At 35.0% G+C, this 15450-nt stretch overlaps 1 protein-coding gene across 1 annotated transcript; it reads right to left on the bottom strand.

Moving 5' to 3' along the window:
* Window positions 1–247: 247 nt before the first annotated feature.
* On the bottom strand, window positions 248–4193 carry LOC131071219 (extradiol ring-cleavage dioxygenase). The gene is made up of 2 exons (XM_058006973.2): window positions 3561–4193; window positions 248–1019 (listed from the first exon to the last, which is right to left on the bottom strand). The coding sequence occupies exons 1-2, from the start codon at window positions 3837–3839 to the stop codon at window positions 453–455; spliced, it is 846 nt and encodes a 281-aa protein (XP_057862956.2). The 5' UTR covers window positions 3840–4193; the 3' UTR covers window positions 248–452.
* Between the last annotated feature and the right edge of the window lie 11257 nt (window positions 4194–15450).

Genomic DNA, 15450 nt, shown 5'->3' with positions numbered 1-15450 from the left:
GAACTAGATTGCAATAACAATGTTGCCATATATGGTCTACATTTTGTGTTATCAGATCGCTACTACTAACTGGTGGGTATAGCCTCTGTTGGTTTGTGTGTTGTCTTCTACTTATTTGCAAATAGTATTTAAGTTTGACTGTCAATTTCACACTAGCTGTCAGATTCCCTCTAATGAATGGGATGTGTCAAAATATATAAAGAACAAGAGATACTCCTCTGTTTGAGAGCTTTAGTCACCAACCCAATGAGTTACAACTTACTGGCTTATTATTGATGTTGGTGATCCAGAGCAAATTCAAATGCTTAAGGACTTGGCATAAAAGAAAAAGTAGATGTGATTTTTATACTGCAAGTACCTTAATCAGATTAAAATGTCAAACCTTGCACCAAGCCATTTTTGAAAATGGCATTTGCAAGAAACAATTAATCTACAGAAAATATTGCAATAACCTATTCCGAAGGCTGAAAAGAAAATGAAGAGTAAGAAAATGTGCCATGGGTCCAGCTAGTGTGGATTCTCTCTGCTTTGGCTCCTTCACCGGCTGCTCCAAGAGAAACAAGTAATGGGTAGAAGTGGTCAGGATCGGGATGGGCCTTTTTCCCGTATGGAGCTTTTTCTTCAAAATTGATGACTTCCCCATGCTTACCATCAGCTAGGGTATCATTCAACCATTTGTCGAAAGTAGATGCCCATGAGACAGGAGTTTTAGCATTGATGTCTATATCTTCCCTAGAATTATGTGTAGCCTGCCCTGACCCAATTATAAGAACTCCTTCAGATTTCAATTGTGACAATGCTAATCCCATTTTATAGTGATGTTCTGCACCTTTCCTTGACTGTACAGACAACTGACAAACCGGTATGTCTGCATTTGGGTACATCATAGACAGAGGTATCCAAGCACCGTGATCTAACCCTCTTCTTGGGCTCTCCTTTACAGTCTGAAATCCCGAACTCAACAGCAGTTCCTTCACCCTTCTGGCTAGATCTGGGGATCCAGGTGGATTGTATTGCATCTAAAAGCAAAAGAAAATCACATTAAAAAAACTGCCTTTTTCTAGGATTAAAAAGAAACTAAGGTCAAGCTTCTCTGGATTATAGTGATCAAATTTCCAGAAGTATGCTCTGTGTGAAACTTTCAAACTAAAAACCCCAGTTTCCCAACTTTTCTTGAATATGCTCTCAGCCTTATGTTATGTGTCATGTGCAATAGCAATTTGACAACATGGAATTTGATTTCATGAAGTTGCGCTACCAATAAATGCCATTCAATTTCAAGATCCAACTCTTCTGTGTACTACAGTTTAAATAAATCATTTTTAACAACACAGTCAAGCATGAAACCCATGACCAACGTACGAGGAAACAGGTGGAAGGTGTTTCAAGAGTACATCAATCAGGTGAAAATGATTCCTGTTTAATGACTCCATGAGAACTAGCTATTTTAGTTATTGCTTGTTTACACGTCACTTAAGTTGCAGCCTAAAAGCAAAGCTAGCATTTAAGAATATATTGTCATCTAAATCAGTAGCTTGAACTAGGATAGCAAGAGTTCTCAAATGGGATCTGGAATGTCTGACACTGATATTTCTCAAGATCCATTGCATGCTCATCCAAGCCAATCTCCTAAACTGTACTGTAAGTGGTGAGAAGCATCAACTTTTATCACAATTCATAAAGTTGATACTTACTCAGATCTTCGATACGGATTAGCTTCCATCACAACTCATAAAATCGATACTTACTCAGAACTTGTGCAAGGAATAACGAACATTTGAGATTGATAAACCTTACCCATTGCACAAAAGTGTAAAATTAGTCCCCACTGCTGTAGCGTAGAATTAAAGGTTTTATTTTCAACAAACTAGCGAGAGTCCAATGCTTGTATAGGAAGAAAGGTAAATTTGGGATCTACAATTTCCAGAGGTACAAATTGCAGCGATGATGAAAGATACAACCTTTTGCGGGGTTTACAATAGCTCAAATCTTATCTGGACCATATGGACTATTCAAGATGATAATTCTTAAAACTTAATTGGAGATCTGTTGCAAATGGATCTTCTAGAAACTAATTAGAAAAGTTAAGAATGATCAATTCTAAGTTCGGACAGTTATATAAGTTTCAAAGCTCACAAAGGTAAATAACATTACAGATTCAGAAAATCGTGTCTTCAGTTGGAATCCACAGTAGAATGTAAGTGGGCAACTTCTCTAGGTTTTCTGTAGTGTTGGAGGCAATGATCTCTTGTCTGAAGTTTGATATTCAAAGAGGGTAAGTAGCTTTAGAGTATCACAGATTTTATTCAAAGGGTAGTCCAGGGCTCAACTCTGTTTTTTTAATAATGGATGGTCCTGGGTTCAATATAGCTTTCCATCATGGTATCAGAGCCTGTGTTTGTTGAGCAAACATTGGAGGATCTCAACAGGGTTCAGCCCATTAGGAGGCTAAGGGTTTGTAGATAATTCTACACTTCGAAACAAGAAACCTGGAGAAGGAATTTTACCATGCGCTATGGTGTCTCATTCACTGGAGAGTAGCATTGGGTTCAATTCCTAATCTGTCCAATTTTTTCAGCATGATCTTTGTTTGAGCTCAGAGGACCAGTTTTGGTGGTTGAAATTCAGATTATGTATGTATATGTGTATACATACACAATCTCACACGTGCGCGCGTGTGATTATTAAGGTGTTAGTAACTTAGTATTGTTTCTCAGCTTATTTTATGTTGTATTTTGGTTTTTTAATTATTTTAATTTTTTGGTAAAAGGGTTTTTTTGGTCTTTTTTTTTCTCTCTTTTTGAATTGTGTGCCCCTTCATCACCCCTCTCTTCTGGTCTTTTTATTTAGTCTTCGTCTGCAATCTATCATTTATTTCTTTCAGTTGTTCTTCTCATTCTGATGATGGTTCACCGAGTGTGACCCGAAATATTGATGCAAAAGCTCTCACACAATTTAATCCAGAAATCTTGCAAAATATCAACATGGACTGTGGAAATATAATGAATTTAAGAAAGGAAACGACTCAAGTGATAAAGGATTGATTGGATCACACAATTTAATCCAGAAATCTTGCAAAATATCAACATGGACTGTGGAAATATAATGAATTTAAGAAAGGAAACGACTCAAGTGATAAAGGATTGATTGGATTTAAGGACAAAAGGAATCTAATGGTAAAGGATTGATTGGATTTAGGGACAAAAGGGATCTAATGGTAAAAGATTGATTGGGTTTGAGCACAAGGGGAATGTGTTCAAGTCTTACAAGAGACAGAGGCTGAGTAATTAAGATTGCTAGTCTAACAATTCATCTATTAGAAGTCCAAAGAGACTCCAATGTATTCATCCCATTTGGGAAAGCAAACTTATACAAAAGATGATATCTTAGAGGAGGCATTTGAACTATGGGGAAAACCTAATTCAAGTCATGAAACCCTATCATTGACCATAACAAATCAGCAGAGCAAAAGAAATACACTAAGACGAACATTTAAAAAACACGACCACAATCAGAAAAGTTTATTTTAAAAGCATTGCCTGCAAATAAAATCACTTCACCTGATAAAGCTGAGCAGGGAAGCCATAAAAGTCATAGATGGTGGCGTTGGTCTCAACAGCATTGACTATAGGTTCAGATGTGTCCCAATGGGCTGAAATTATTAGAATTGCTTTGGGTTTCTCTGGCATTACCTTTGACCACCCCTTGAAGAAAGCTGCTGCAGGAATATTTTCCAAAGCCAGCATTGGAGAACCATGTGAAAGAAAATATGTATCCATCCCCCGCTTGGGCTTATTACCGAGGCCTTCTTCAGATCCGAAACCCCTAATTACAGACATGTTCTTGTTGATCTCTGTCCTGTATGATTAATGGGTACTGCAGAAAGAATGCAATATATAAATATTGATGTAGCAGAAAACAGGGCTCTCGCATGAATTTATAGCTAGCTGCAAGGTCTCGTTGGTAAGCCAGATCTTCAGAACACTCCGACTTCTAGACAAATTGCTCCAAAAGAGATTGAAATTTGCATTCTTATCTAGGAAGGCAAGAGGCAAAAACAGTTGAAATTGGTGTTTTTCAATAAAAAATTACATTGTCGTCATTGCTAATGTAATATAAAGATCAACTGAGAATTCCGTGTTATTTTTAGTGCTAGTACTCTCAGAAACTAACAGTTTTGGTCCATTTCGATGGCTCCGATCTTGATATAATCATGCATTGGATATGTGTTTTCTAATTAAGGGAATTTTATAGGATATGTGTTTTCTATTATTGTATGAGTTAATTAATAAGAGACATAATGTGTCAAGTTCCTTTCAATAGTGTGGTTAGTTTAGTGGAGAGAGATAGAGAGGGGGAGGGAGAGAAAGGGGGAGAGATAGGGTGTCAAGTTCCTGTCAATAGTGTGGTTAGTTTAGTGGAGAGAGATAGAAAGGAGGAGGAAGAGAAAGGGGGAGATATAGGTGGAGGAGGAAGAGAGAGAAAAGGGAGATGAAAGATAGGAAAGAGATAACTAGAGTGTGATATATAGAGTTATAAAGGGACAGGGAAAGAGATAAGAAAGTGTGATATAGAGAGGTATAGAGGGATAGGGAAAGAGATGGGGGGGATAGGGGTGGACAAAGATATGAAGAGGGAGAGAGTGTGGATAGGAGAGAGAGGTAAGGACGAAAAGAGATAAGAGGGGAGAAAAAGAGAGTTAGAAGGAGAGAGAAGTCAATAGATGGAGATGAAGAGGAGAGATAGAATGAAAAAGAGGGAGCTAGAGATAATGAGACAATTTATGTGAGACAAATAGTTATAAATTAAATTAATTCTAATTACTTTTGATTATTATTTGTAATTTTATAAAAAAAGAAAAATAATTGAAAAAATCCAAACTTAAATATAAATTAAAATGAAACCTATTAAAAAGATGAAAAATCAATTAGTAATTTTATTATTTATTTAATTCAACTTATTATTAATATTATTAATATTTATATATAGTATTTTTTATTTATTTTAATTATTTTAATTTTATAAAAAAGATATAAATAATTATAATAAATTTTAAATTTAAGTCGAAATTAAATGAAGTGTAAGATAAAAAATAATTTCATAATTTAATAATTTATATAATTCAATTTATATGTACATGATAATAATTTTGAATATTATCTAAATTTTTATATAATATAATATAAATAAATATTAAAACAAATGAAAATAAAAATTTATAATTTTTTAAATATATAATGTATATTTTAAATATTAAAATATAATAATTATAAAAAATTAAAAAATATAAATTAAAAAATCGTCGAGAAGACCAAATCTGAAATAATGCGTTAAGTTGATATTTAATTTAGTAAGAAAGAAAGTAAAAATAAGTGCAAAACCTACATTATATAAAGATAAATACATAATTAAAAATTATTTAAAAATTATAAATTACACAAAGATCATTTAAATTTTTAAATATCTCATTTATTTCTTTGTATATTCTATCTCTTAAAAATTACAAAATATTTATCATATAACACATTAACATAATATCAATTTCATAATTAAAAAAAAATGTAAATAAGTTAAGCTATGAGAAAACAAAAAAAAAAAACTTATTTTTATTAGGAGAACAAATAAAACATAAAATATTAAAAAAATGGATTTAAAAGGAAAGACATGGATATAGGTATTTTTTTTGCCATTGCATTATACAAAGGTACCCATATATTTATTCATATATTATCAATGGCCTTATCTTAATGTACGGTATTCATAAGCTCCCTCGCAATTCAAGATTGTGTACGTTTTACCATAGTTTTAGTGCTATTGATAGACAGTACTAAATATAATAACTAGCACTTGCATCTTAGGAGGTTCAAGGGACATGCTGATAGGAAATCAAAGGTCAATTTTAAATATATTTTAATATTATATAATTTGTTATACAACAATATAAATTTACACAATTTCCTCATTTTTTAAAACAATTAGATGTCTTTGGAGAAAAGAGAAGACTCTTAAAAATTCATCATCATTGATGTAAAATATGGCAATGGCACATGGGTAGTTGTTGTTTAGATGGACTTGAAAAATACATTAAAATCTAACTATTTATGCCTTCACAAAGATTAAATACTCATATACAAGAAGTTTGTCCCTTTGGTCCTCTTAGTTCAATGATTGAATATAGGAAGTCACAATATTTAACTATTGTTAATTAATGAAACAAATTCAATAAATCATGCAAGGAACACCTCCATTCACAATGGTGAGCAAATAATACTTGAATGAAACCCTCAAAGTAGCCACCAATTACTTTAGTGATGGTTGTGGATGTCAATAATAGCATTCTCAAAGACATACTAAAACATATCTGTGGTTCAAATTCATTCACATATTTTTCCGTACTTCTTTATTTTCTACTATTTTATGAAAGATCTCCAAAAGATCAATAAAAGGAAAAAACCTACTAAAACTTTTCATCTTTCAAAATGAAAATGGAGGTCAAAATACCTTGTTTCAAAACCTTCAAATAGAAAAGAATCTTGTGTGGCCTCTCATTATACTAATCAAACAATTCTATATTATTTTTGGGAATTGAAAACAAGGAATAGTCCATCTAATTTCTTTCAAACAATCTATATTTCTTTTAGTCAAATCAAATTAAAAAAATTTAAAAAAATTGGATGGCGTATCATTAAAAATCTAAACTATAAGTCAAACAATACATATTTATGGCATGTTATAATGGTGATAGAGATAAGTCGAGGAACCAACTTGTTTTGTTTGAAGGCTATATTTAAGTTACTGTAAAAAAGAAAGTGTAATATGTTTTAAAAAAAAAGTTTTATATAATTTGTTTCCTTTTTAACGAAACGTTCATATGAATGAAAGCATGTGTATTGTCAAGAAATATTTGTATGTTTGGCTCTTTATATATTGCTTTCCACGAAATAAAATGTGTGTTTGGACTTAGAGCAACAGGACTATATTTTTTTTGTTACTTGGATAAAGTTTTAAAAAATAAGTGAATAAAAGATAAATAGAATTATATGTTACAAAGGTGGTTGGTTATACATGTTCTCTACAGAAGTGGGGGTTCTATGTGACAAAGGTTTTTTAAGAGTTGGAGTAATTACACAAGCAAGGAATTTTATAGAAAGATTTGACACTGGATAATATAATACATACGAAAATTAGTAAGACCACTTCCATAAATTTATTATTATCTAATAAATTTATTTCTAGCCTAAAACTTTTTGGCGAGAAACTTTCCTGCTAGGTGTTCCCCACCTTAAAAAAGCATATCAGCTAATAAGCAAATGATTAGGGGAGAGGAGCCAAAACGTGTGCACCCTAACTTTGGCAGTTCACGTGGCACGCCAAGTGGACCCAAAAACAAAATTTTCAACTCTACTAAGTAGACCATTGAGCTAGCTACAAGAAATCAAAGTAGACCATTGAGCTAGCTACATGAAATCAAAATTTTACCCCATGACTCAATATTTTGCCATGTGTTTTGGTCATACTCGTCGAACATGTCCTTTTTATGCCATTTCAGCTGTCAACCGGAACGTGGCATGGCCCACACCCTCAACCAACGTAGCTTACCATATGTACTGAACAAGGTGGTCACGTGGCGTTCCACCACATGGCCACCCAATCCACCACCTCCTCTATTAAAACTTCTCATTGTCACCTTCAAGTCTTCTCAACAGTGGCATTAACTACATGTCACCTCTCCTTACTTGCAGATTAAGGCTCGCATTTATCAAGCATAACTCCATTCAATATGCTTGACTCTTCACGGATTGAGCCATGTTTCATTCCTTGCTATCCTGCATATTCTCGACTCTTCGACTACTTTCACACTTTGCAAATGTGAAGATGATGGTGTGTTAGTATGGTTGTCATTGATGTCAACATATTGATTATTTGTTAGTGTTTTGGTGATTGGTTTGTGCTCCACATTTTTTATATGTTGCAGTTGTAGTCATGAAGCTTTGGTATGTTGTTGGATGTTGTTGTGGGATGTCATGCTTATGATTTGATGCTCCGGAAGTTGTGATTTGGAAATGTGCTTAGTGATGATGATGTTTGGCAATGTTTGCAGTGCTCCACATTTCTTTGTATTTCTAGTTTTGATGATGATATCTTAGATTTATGTTGTTCATGTCTTTATCTTTGTTATCCTGATTTGGGAGGTGATAATGTGCTCCAGAGTTGTGGTTGTAGATATGTTCATTTCGAGTCTAGTTGACCTTGGATGTTCTATTTTTGCTCCAGTGATTGTGGCATATGGAAAATGTGTTGTTTTGATCGATGTAGTGCATTATGGTGTGGTCCACTTCTCAGTCCTTTCCACCACAAGAATGTTTGATGTAGACCTATTTCAAATTGAGTTCTGGAAATTTCTTTGGCCAACTTGGGAAACTTCTATTTCAGAGATCAGTATAAATAAAGGATGATCGTAATGAATAAAATATAAAACCAAGTGGATTGAAAAAGAAGATCTATCTCAGGTGTTGATGCGATTTTGTGCGAGGTTCTGTGTGATTGTGGTTGAGCAGTGTGATAATGTCCTCATGCTATTTGGTACTGTAGCATCCTAAAATTGCACCCCTTACAATTTTCAACTACATTTGGGTCTTCACCTTAGTGTTTGCACCACTTGGCCTAATTGAAGACCTGATTATGCTCTTGCACATCACAAATGCCAAAAACTGTTATTTTGCCCTTATCATACACCTTGATCCTGGCCTAAAATAAGGCAGGACCAGGGCATAACACCTTGGTCCTCCCTAAAATGGGACCCCTCAAACCCCTTTTCCCATTTCAAATTTGAACGAGATTTCCCTCTCCATGTCAGCTCATATCAAAAAATTAGTTAATTTTCTCAACGAGCAAGTATATAAAAAGGATTTCCCCTCTCATTTGAACAATCACATCCATGCATATCATGAAAAATCAAGTAGCATTCAAGAAAAAATGAGTATTTTTAGTCTTTCTTCAAGCCTTGGTGTAGTGCCTCTCCCTGATTCATCTTGTCTTTTGTACATTAATAGTTCATATTGATATAGCTTAGTTTACTTTATGATGATTTGATGGTATCTAACCATGTACTAATCCTAATTCATGATTATATTGGATACGATGATGTTTATGATACTGCTTGATTGTCATGATTGTCTTCTAAGTGTATTTGTGATAGAGACAATGTCATATCACTCATTGCGAGAAGAATATGATGTTGCTATTCTCTTCACTTGCCTGTGTATGTATGTTATGTATATTGCATATGTTGTTGTATATGTATTGGTGGTGACAGTTTTGCAGGTACTAGACATCGACTCCACCTGGCTTCACAGGTCTGAGCATGTCTTTATGCCAATGGCAAGTTGATCGGAGATGACATGAAAATCCATTCTACACTCTAGGTTTAAGTTGATTACCCTTGTCAGTCTAGGGTCTTGGTGTGAGTTGTTGTTTAGCGTTAAGTGATTTCTTGAGTTATTCTATGTTGGATTGCTTTGTAGTGTAATGATTATTTATTAATTAAATTATTATTTAACTAATTGATTTATATAGTTTAATAATGTTAAATTAAATTAATGGATTTATATAGTTATAATAAAAAAATTAAATAAATAGTTGATATAAATATTTAATATTAATGTGTGATTATTAATTTTATATGTATATATATATATATATATAAATATTTAATATTAATGTGTGATTATTAATTTTATATATATATATATATATAATTAATATTAAATTAAATTAGTAGATGACATTAATATTTAAATATAATTACCGATTTAATTATTGAAGGTTATTATTTATTAATGTTATTTTGTGGATTGTAATATTTGACATTTATAATTATGCATGAAATATTATTTATTTACTATAATATTTTATACGTATGTGGGAGATATTAATGGTATTGAGTTTAAATTATTATTGGTTGGAGCATTTATATGTATCCGTACATTTAATTATTTATTTATTATTTCATTTATTTATTTATCAATTTATTTATTGTTGGGTTATTTATTACTTATTTAATTAATTATTTATTTATTTATTTATTTATTTGCTTTATTATTTATTATCTATCTATTTATTTATTGGATATTTATTTATTATTATTTCTTTATTTACCCCTTGTTATGATTGGCCCTCTTGGGAGTTGTGGTTGTGAAGATATTATTATTTAATTGCTTGTTTATTTATTTATTTATATTGTTTTGTTGTTTAACATTTATTGGGCATTTGATTTATTTATTTTATATTAGCCCTTTCTATTTTATGTATTGGTTAATGGGATTATTTAATATTTATTATTGTTTATTTTTCCTACCCATTTATTTATTTATTATTTATCTCATCTACCATCTCCCATTGTTGGCTATGCGTTTAGAGATTGTAATAATATTATTTTATATTATTATTGTTTTAATTTTCGAGATGGTTGATAAGAAATATAATATTTTGGTTTAATTATTTATCTATTTACCCTACCTACCATATTTTATTATTGGTTGAGATATTTGGGTAAGTTAAATTAAAAAAAAATTGAATAAAGGGGTAAAAACTTTATTAATAATCAAAAATCAGCATTACACAAGAAAGCCAGAGTCACAAGGCTCCAGAAGAGAACAACAAACCCAACCACAAATCATCCAGCTTCATAACTATCCATATCGTCAGCAAAGATCTTATGCAATTCCTCACAGTAATCAAGGGAAAGATGCTCTCAACCCTCAACTTTCCAAACATCACCATGTTCCGAAGCCCATTTAGTCAAACAATCTGTAGCTCTATTCCATTCACGAGGAATGTGGATGAAATACACCCTCTCCATCATAGCACTAATCTACAAAATCTGTTGCACAATCCTTGCCAGCTGCCAATTAATCCCACTCACCTTCTGCTCAATCAACAGACTAACAATAATCTATGAATCCAATTCACAGATAACCTTACGCCACCCTAACTCATATGCACGCTCCAGGGAATAGAAAATTGCTAGTCCCTCCATAAAATTATTAGACTGTTGCCTTGTATGTACTGAAAAGAAGAAAACCACATCCCCCATACATTCCCTACCAACACCCTCAATCCCAATAGGACCCAGATTACCCCGAGAGGAGCCATCGGTGTTAATCTTAATGGAATCATCTTGAGGGGGCAACCATCTTCCCACCCTTTGAACCTTCTTCTTAGCATGTCTACCTCTCCTGACACAAATTGAGACATGAGACATCTCCTGCAAACCCAACCTACTCACAATATCAACCTCTCCTCTATCTAGAGGAAAATTCACCTCACATTTACCTTCCACCATCTCTTGGATCATGCCAATGATTCTATTCCATACTTGTTGAACTAACAATATAACTTCCCTAAAGATCCTCCTATTCCTCTCTAGCCAGATCTGCCAAAGTATGAAAATGGGCCCAATGTGCTAGACGGTCTAGAGAAAAGAGGACAAAATAGGAGGCATGCCCAAACTGCTCCATAACTCCACCAAAGAATTCGTGTGAACACAGGGGTGCTTCCACACCCCCCACTAGTAATGTCAGAGCAGCAACAAGAAAGGGCATCTGAAAAATAGGTGAGAGGAATCCTCCTCTCCATTACCACACAAAACACAAATGGAAGGCTTGTGAAACCCACGCTTGCGAATATTGTCCCAGGTTAGACATCTATTCAAAGCCAAAGCCCAATAAAAATAGTTACACTTTGGCTAAGAGAAATTATTCCAAACATATTTCCACCAGTGCACCTCCCTCCCCTCCAAGCGATAGAACAATAGCTCCTCGTACCCACTAGCAATAGTAAAAACACTCTTAGGATTTGGGGACCAAGCAAATCTATCCCTATCCTTAAGGGATCTACAGTGTCTACTTGCCAAAATGCCATGAAGCTCAGTGCAATCTTCCTCCATATCAACAACCGGCCATTCATTAGGAACCTTCCACCTCACCATCTCCAGTTGCCCACACCTATAAACAAACTTAAAGTCGCTCACTCTAGACCACTCTGCCTCTAGGAACCTCTGGCAAAGATTCACTAAATTAGGAAACTGATCAATAATGGTTGGATAGCCATCCCAAGAATCAAACCAAAAAAGCACCTCTTCCCTCCTCTTACAGATCCAAAAAAGAAATTCTTTTATCAGTGTAGCCCCTTTCTTGAGAGTACTCCAAATCATAGAGCCTTTTCCTATAAGTAGATATCTTGAGATTTCCTCCTTTGGGATCCTCTACATATACTTGAAAGACAAAATCCTAGCCCAACATCGATCCTGTCCAACACACCATTTCTAGTACAATTTAGTCGCCAAAGCCTCCCCAAATAAAGAAGACTGCCTTAAGCCAAGCCCACCCAACTGCTTCGGGTTGCACACCAAGTCCCATTTGACAAGACTCTATTTATAGGAGGATAGGTTGCCTTCCCATAAGAATTGTCTTACCAAAGAATCCAATTCCTTCACAAACCACTTTGGAGCCACTTGGAGCATACACCTATAAATCAGAAGAGCATGGACCACCGACTGGATCAGTTGAACTCGCCCAGCAAAGGATAACCATCTATGAGTCCAATGTTCAACCTTCATGCAAAATTTGTCCATAATACCCTATCAAGAGTCCCTAGGAGGATTACTAGCAGAGATAGGAATACCCAGTTAAGTCAAGGGAAGAGAACCGACTTGGAATCTCAAGATATGAGCAATCCTCAATTGAATAGTTCTAGGTGTGTTGAAGAAGATAATGGAAGATTTATCCTCATTAATCAACTAGCCAGAAGCAACAAGATAGACATCCAATATTTTACGCAGATTTATAGCTTCTCTAATCCTAGTCAGTCCCATCAGGGTCATATCATCCACAAATTGCAAATGGGACTAAGGAGGTATGTCATTACCCAAACTCCAACCATGAATAATACTCAGTCCCACATTATACTTAATCAGTCTCCCTAGACACTCTGCCAAAGGAATGAATAAGTACAGGGAAAGAGGGTCCCCCTAATGAAGACCCCTGGACACACCAAACAACTCAGTATGATCTCCATTAATTAGCACAAAGAATGAGGTAGACGAAACACAACTCATAACCCATTGGATCCATTCATCAAAAAAACCAAAGGCCTTAAGAATCTTCTAGAGAAAGGACCATCGGACTCTATCATAAGCCTTTGCCATGTACAACTTGATAAACATAGCTTTTTCCTTGGAAGCTGTCATAGAATGAATGGTCTCAGTAGCGATGACCACTCCATCCAAGATTTGACAGCCCTAAACAAACCCACTCCGCTCTTCAGAAATTACCCCCCCAAGCCAATTCTTCAACCTTTCTGCTACCAGCTTAGAAATAATCTTATAAATCACATTAGAAAGAGAAATAGGACGGAACTGGCCTAACCGATCAGCCCCATCACACTTGGGGATAAGCGCAATGAAAGTCGCATTCAAAGCCCAAAGCATCTTCTTACTCCTCTAGGACTCTTGGACCACCTCCAATAAGTCCAATTTGATAATATCTCATAATTCTTGATAGAACTCAATCAAAAACCCATCTGGTCCAGGAGCCTTCCTTTCTTCATGTGAAAAACAATCCTCTCAAGTTCATCCAACAAAATAGGTCTCATAAGTTGTTCATTCATCTCCTTAGTAACTAGAGAAGGAATACAAGCAAGAACCTAATTTTCCTCTTCTGATTCCCCCTGAGAATCCTCACTAAAAAGTTATTAGAAATATTGCATAGACTCGCTAGAAATCTCCTGCAAGGATAAACACTGCTCACCTCTATCATTAACTAGAACAGGGATGGAATTGCCATGTCTTCTTGCTTTCACTGAATTGAAAAAGAACACAGTATTCTTATCCTCTGCTTGAAGCCAACCAATATGAGCTCTTTATTTCCAGTAGATTTCCTCCCTAATCTCCCACTCCTCTAAATCCTTGACTGCCTTGACTTCCTCCCTAAGCAAGGCTTCTAACAATCCATGCTCTCTAATCTCTCTAGGAATGCCATTCAACTCTAATTGAGAAAGTGTATTAGCATGAAAAATATTACCAAAACACTGATGATTCCACCATTTAAGATGAAACTTAACAAATTGTAGCTTCTTGGCAAAAGTGTACATGGTAGTGCCAAAGGCTAGCCTCCCTTTCATCCACCACTTTACAACATGAACCTGTAAAGAAGAATCTCGCAACCACACAAGCTAAAATTTGAATTAAGGAATGCGAGTGACCCAAGTAGAAGAGGACACCAATTTGATGGGCCAGTGGTCCGAACCTTTCCAATCTAAAATCTCGAAGCATGTGGACCATCTCCCACCAACCCAAAAACTAGAAACCAGAAAGCCATCCAACCTCCCCACAATCCATTACTCCCCTAGTCTCCTATTGTTCCAATTGAACAGATCATTACCAGGCTTGATGTCAACAAGATTCAAGGTTGATATACTATTCGAAGAAGGATGGAAGAAGGCTCAAACCACATAATACCACCCTTTTTCTCACTCAACTCTAAGATGGCATTGAAATCACCCGCCATAATCCACATATGAAAAGGAAAAAACCCATGCATAAAAGTAATATGAGACAACAAATTATGCTTACCCTTAAGATCAGTGGGGGCATGAATGTTAGTAAGCAAGATATATTCCCTAGTCTCAAGACTAGAGGAAACCCCGGATAAAGATGATTTGGAAGAAAGCCACCATAAAGGACGAATCCTCAAGGGGTTCCAAATACAAGCCACACCTCTAGAGGAGCCAAATACCCCAATACACTAACATTTTCCTCTCCCCCATAGCTTAGGCACTAGACCCAACATACTTTCCATAGATAATTTAGTTTCTTGCAAGAAAAGGACATCAGGAGAATGACTCCTAATCAATTCCCGAATAGCTTTTTGTCTAGGGCCACTATTCAAGCCCCTCACATTCCATGAAAGCACAATCATTCTGGGGGATTAGAAAAATGAGAATCCAGAGTCTTTACTAACCCTAACTCAACCAAGTTCTCCCCCATCAATTTGATTTTATCCAAGTCCTTCTTTCTGCCAACCTTCAGACTCTTCTTCATTGCTCCTTTCTTAATGTCTTTCTGAAGAAGACCCAGATGTAAAGAGATCTTATTACTTTTAACCCCAGCAGAGTCCAATTTATGTGTTGCGAGAGAAACATCCCCACCATCCATCTTCACTTCAACACTAGAGATGGTTCCCTTCTAAGCTTAAACCTGCTAGTACATCTCCATCTATTGACTCCAACCTCTTGGAGACCCTAGGTAGGATCCAAGTTCATACTATCAGGCATCAACCCTACTACACTATGATCCAAAGGAATCATCCCTAGATTCACTTCCTGTTGGCTAAGGTCATCCAAGGCTTCAAATCTGTTAAAGGTATCCTCCTCCTGAATCTCCTACAAAGA

Source organism: Cryptomeria japonica, chromosome 7 (genome assembly GCF_030272615.1).
Source record: "Cryptomeria japonica chromosome 7, Sugi_1.0, whole genome shotgun sequence".
In the NCBI taxonomy this organism is placed as follows: Eukaryota; Viridiplantae; Streptophyta; class Pinopsida; order Cupressales; family Cupressaceae; genus Cryptomeria; species Cryptomeria japonica.
The sequence above is the reverse complement of the archived record's forward strand: the minus strand, read 5'-3'. Positions and strand labels throughout refer to the sequence as shown.

What these genes read in the sequence shown, in the direction of transcription:
- LOC131071219 (XM_058006973.2), bottom strand. Translation starts at nt 3,839, where the DNA reads ATGTCTGTAATTAGGGGTTTCGGATCTGAAGAAGGCCTCGGTAATAAG. An exon ending in TCCCTGCTCAGCTTTATCAG is followed by an intron (nt 1,020 to 3,560) that starts GTGAAGTGATTT and finishes TTTTGCTTTTAG; the next exon opens with ATGCAATACAATCCACCTGG.